This window comes from Nicotiana tabacum, chromosome 3, assembly GCF_000715075.1.
Source record: "Nicotiana tabacum cultivar K326 chromosome 3, ASM71507v2, whole genome shotgun sequence".
Taxonomy (NCBI): Eukaryota; Viridiplantae; Streptophyta; class Magnoliopsida; order Solanales; family Solanaceae; genus Nicotiana; species Nicotiana tabacum.
This window is the reverse complement of record NC_134082.1, coordinates 73,121,909-73,125,141: the sequence shown is the minus strand read 5'-3', so window position 1 is coordinate 73,125,141 and position 3,233 is coordinate 73,121,909. Positions and strand designations below refer to the sequence as shown.

Below are 3,233 nucleotides of genomic sequence, written 5' to 3'. Positions count from 1 at the left end.
ATCTTCCACCGCATCTACCCCTCCAATGGCCTGAGCAGCATTTTTCGTTGCAAAAATTGTGATAGGGATATCGGTGTGAGAGGAATCTCCAGCCATTTTGTCCAGATGATGAGGCAAAAAGGCAATGGAAAGAAAGGATGAAGTTTTTCAGTTAATTAAGGGCAAACGAAAACTCAGAGTGTCAGGAAGGAAGTATATCTGTAGAATTCTTTCGAGTAAAAGGCAAAGAAGTGTTTCAATCGAATGATAAGTTCCTTCTATTTATAAGAGACATAAATCCCCCGAGCACGAAACCCAAGAGTCGCTAATTGAACCTGATAGGGCATGAAATGTTTGAGTTCCTCAGGAGCGTGTGTCATAATGGCAATAACCACGAAATAACTCTTTGATGCCAAATGACATTTAGGTTTCGAAACAGCCGCAACAATCCACGGGTATCGAAAGAATGCCGCCATCTCACCTAAAACCCAAGTAACGTAACTAAGGAACGAGAAGTCAGATTTCGCTCGAATTTGTAGCACTTATGATCCATCTTCCTGGCCCAACAGATGGAGGGACTAACGTGTATTGGTCAAAATCTGACCGTCATGGCCAAGCTGACCAACGTCTTGCCAAAGATGATTATACATTATAACCAAGATGATTATACATTTTAATTGGAGCATCATCTGCTCCCTTGCATGCAATATCTCAAATTTAAGTTATTAAGTTGCCTCTAATTGCCATGGGAAAAGATATTTTGATTAAACAAATTCATTACTGCATCATATTTTTGAAGGCTTCGACAAAGCATCAAACAACGGTACTTTAGATTAGTTATAGCTCACTTATATCTATTTCTAAGGTTCCTCTTAGTTTCAATTTTTTTAGCTGATTAGTGTTTACTTGCTTTTTGAAGGTATTCTAAAACTTCTCCCTATGTTGTGGATTTTGGAATGGCAAAATGTTGGCTACTAAGCTTAATACTATAGCTCTTCCTCATAGGAACTGATGAATTCAGATGTGGTTGTGATGAGTTCAAAAATGCAGACATGTTCAATAGTCTTGGATACTTTATTTAATCAACATAGTTGTGCCTTTAGCACATATTGTAGATAGAATTCTTTTTGTAAGGGTTATCTACTTTGTCCGTGTTCAAGAAGAGGTCATTTCTGCACATATTAGTATATAGATTTTTGGCCAAGTGTAGTTCATTATTTTAGCTGTTTTATTATTAATACTACCTTAAAATAACTCTGAAAATATCACTAAGCTGTATTGGTCGTATTATTTTGGCTATTTGAGTTAATTCTTCACATGAATATCAGTATGTTGGGCTCGTGCTCAGAACATGCCACCACTCTTCTAGTAGGGACATAACTAGATTGATTCCACTACTTCTTGAGATAGTAGAAGCAGAATTGTTCAATATGGCCAAATTATTCATACCACTAACATTGGTAGTAGTAGTTATAGTAGGTATTTTATCTATGTGGTAGTTGTGTTAGTTAGTCAGGGGTATTTGAGTTATTTTACCTATTTTACACATGTGACTCATGTGAGACAATTGTATATAACCAACACTCTGTATTAACAGAGTTAGCTACACAGATAATGAAATCATCTTCTTCCTCATTCATCTTCTTCTCTCGATACTGGTTTTCTTCCTAATCACATGCAACTGTGTTTTCTGCTAGATCTGTATACAAATTCTATCATGATATCAGAGCAGGAGATTCGAGATTGGACTGAAGATTTCAAAATTCTAATTGACGGCCTTTTCGAAGCTTAAGCTGGTTTGTCATGGAGGAAACTGGAAATCTGCAAATTGATCAAAATCACCAACTATTTTTACAACAAACTAACACTCCTGGAATAGCATTGATTGATATCAAGCTCACATGATCTGAAAACTACGCGCTATGGAGCAGATCGACGAGAATGGAATTGTTGGTGAAAAACAAGTTAGGGTTCATAGATGGAGCCTGCCTGAAAAGCTCTTATAGAGGAAAATTAAGGCATCAATGGAAATTATGTAACGTTGTGGTGTTTTTATGGATTGGTCACACTGTATCTACTGAATTGCAGCCAAGCATCATCTACGCATCAGATGCAAGGAAGGTATCGAATGAATTTAAGGAACGTTTTAACATATCGAACCTTACTATGTTTTATCACTTATGGACAACAATAGGAACTTTGAGGCAAGGTACAGACTTTATAACATCTTATTATACTAAAATGAAGGATTTGTGGGATGAAATGGATTTAATGGTGCCAGGAGCAGGATGTGAATATGACGAAACTAGGCCTTTTCTAGATCAGTTTAAAAACTTATGTTTATTACAATTCCTTGTTAGTTTAAATGACAACTACAGTCACGTGAGAAGTGAGATCCTTCTTAAAACACATGTGTTAACTGTGTATCAAGCATATGCATTAGCAGTTCACAAAGAGAGTCAAAAAACACTTAGTGTGGCTAATTCAGACAAGGAGCCTTTAATTATGCTGGCTGGAAGAGGACGAGGTTTTAAGGCAGCAAGGAAACCAGGTCCCATATGTGATTACTATAGTTACAAAGGGCATTTGAAGGAGAACTGTTACAAGATTATAAGTTATCCACCAGACTTTAAAAGTAAGAAAAAGCCTCAGAACTCTGTGTGAAAGGATTTGATAATGTATCAACTGGAGAAGGAGGGATTCTAACACCACTACTCAGATACATGGGCATTACTTCACAAAAGATCAATACGAACGACTGCTGGGACTTTTGAACAAACCAGATTCTGATCCAGGTGACTGTCATACTTTAATGGCAGATATAACTTTATTATTGTCAAAGGCATTTAACTATGTTTGGATAATAGATATTGGTGCTTCATATCATGTTACGCCTTATAAAGAAGTATTAGATAATATAAGAAAGATTGTAAACCAAAATAACAATGGTGTGCAAGTACAAACAGGAGGTAAATATCATGTAGCACATACAGGAAATGTGAATATATTAAAGGATTTGACATTGAGAGATGTACTGCATGTCCCTGATTTTAAATTCAATGTAATGTCAGTTTCTAAACTAACGAAGGAGTTGTCATGTTGTGTTGCATTCTTCCCTAATATCTGTGTATTTTAAGGTCTCTACTATGGGAAGGTTTTAGGGATTGGTAAAGAATACAATGGTTTGTATCTGCTGAAGAAAGAGCTCAATAGAGAATTCCCAGCTATAGCAGCAAGTATTGTGTAAGTACATG

General features: G+C 36.3%; 1 protein-coding gene across 1 annotated transcript; it reads left to right on the top strand.

Moving 5' to 3' along the window:
- The first annotated feature begins 1,920 nt into the window (after nucleotides 1-1,920).
- On the top strand, nucleotides 1,921-2,643 carry LOC142176455 (uncharacterized). The gene has a single exon (XM_075244274.1). The coding sequence runs from the start codon at nucleotides 1,921-1,923 to the stop codon at nucleotides 2,641-2,643; it is 723 nt and encodes a 240-aa protein (XP_075100375.1).
- Nucleotides 2,644-3,233: the final 590 nt, after the last annotated feature.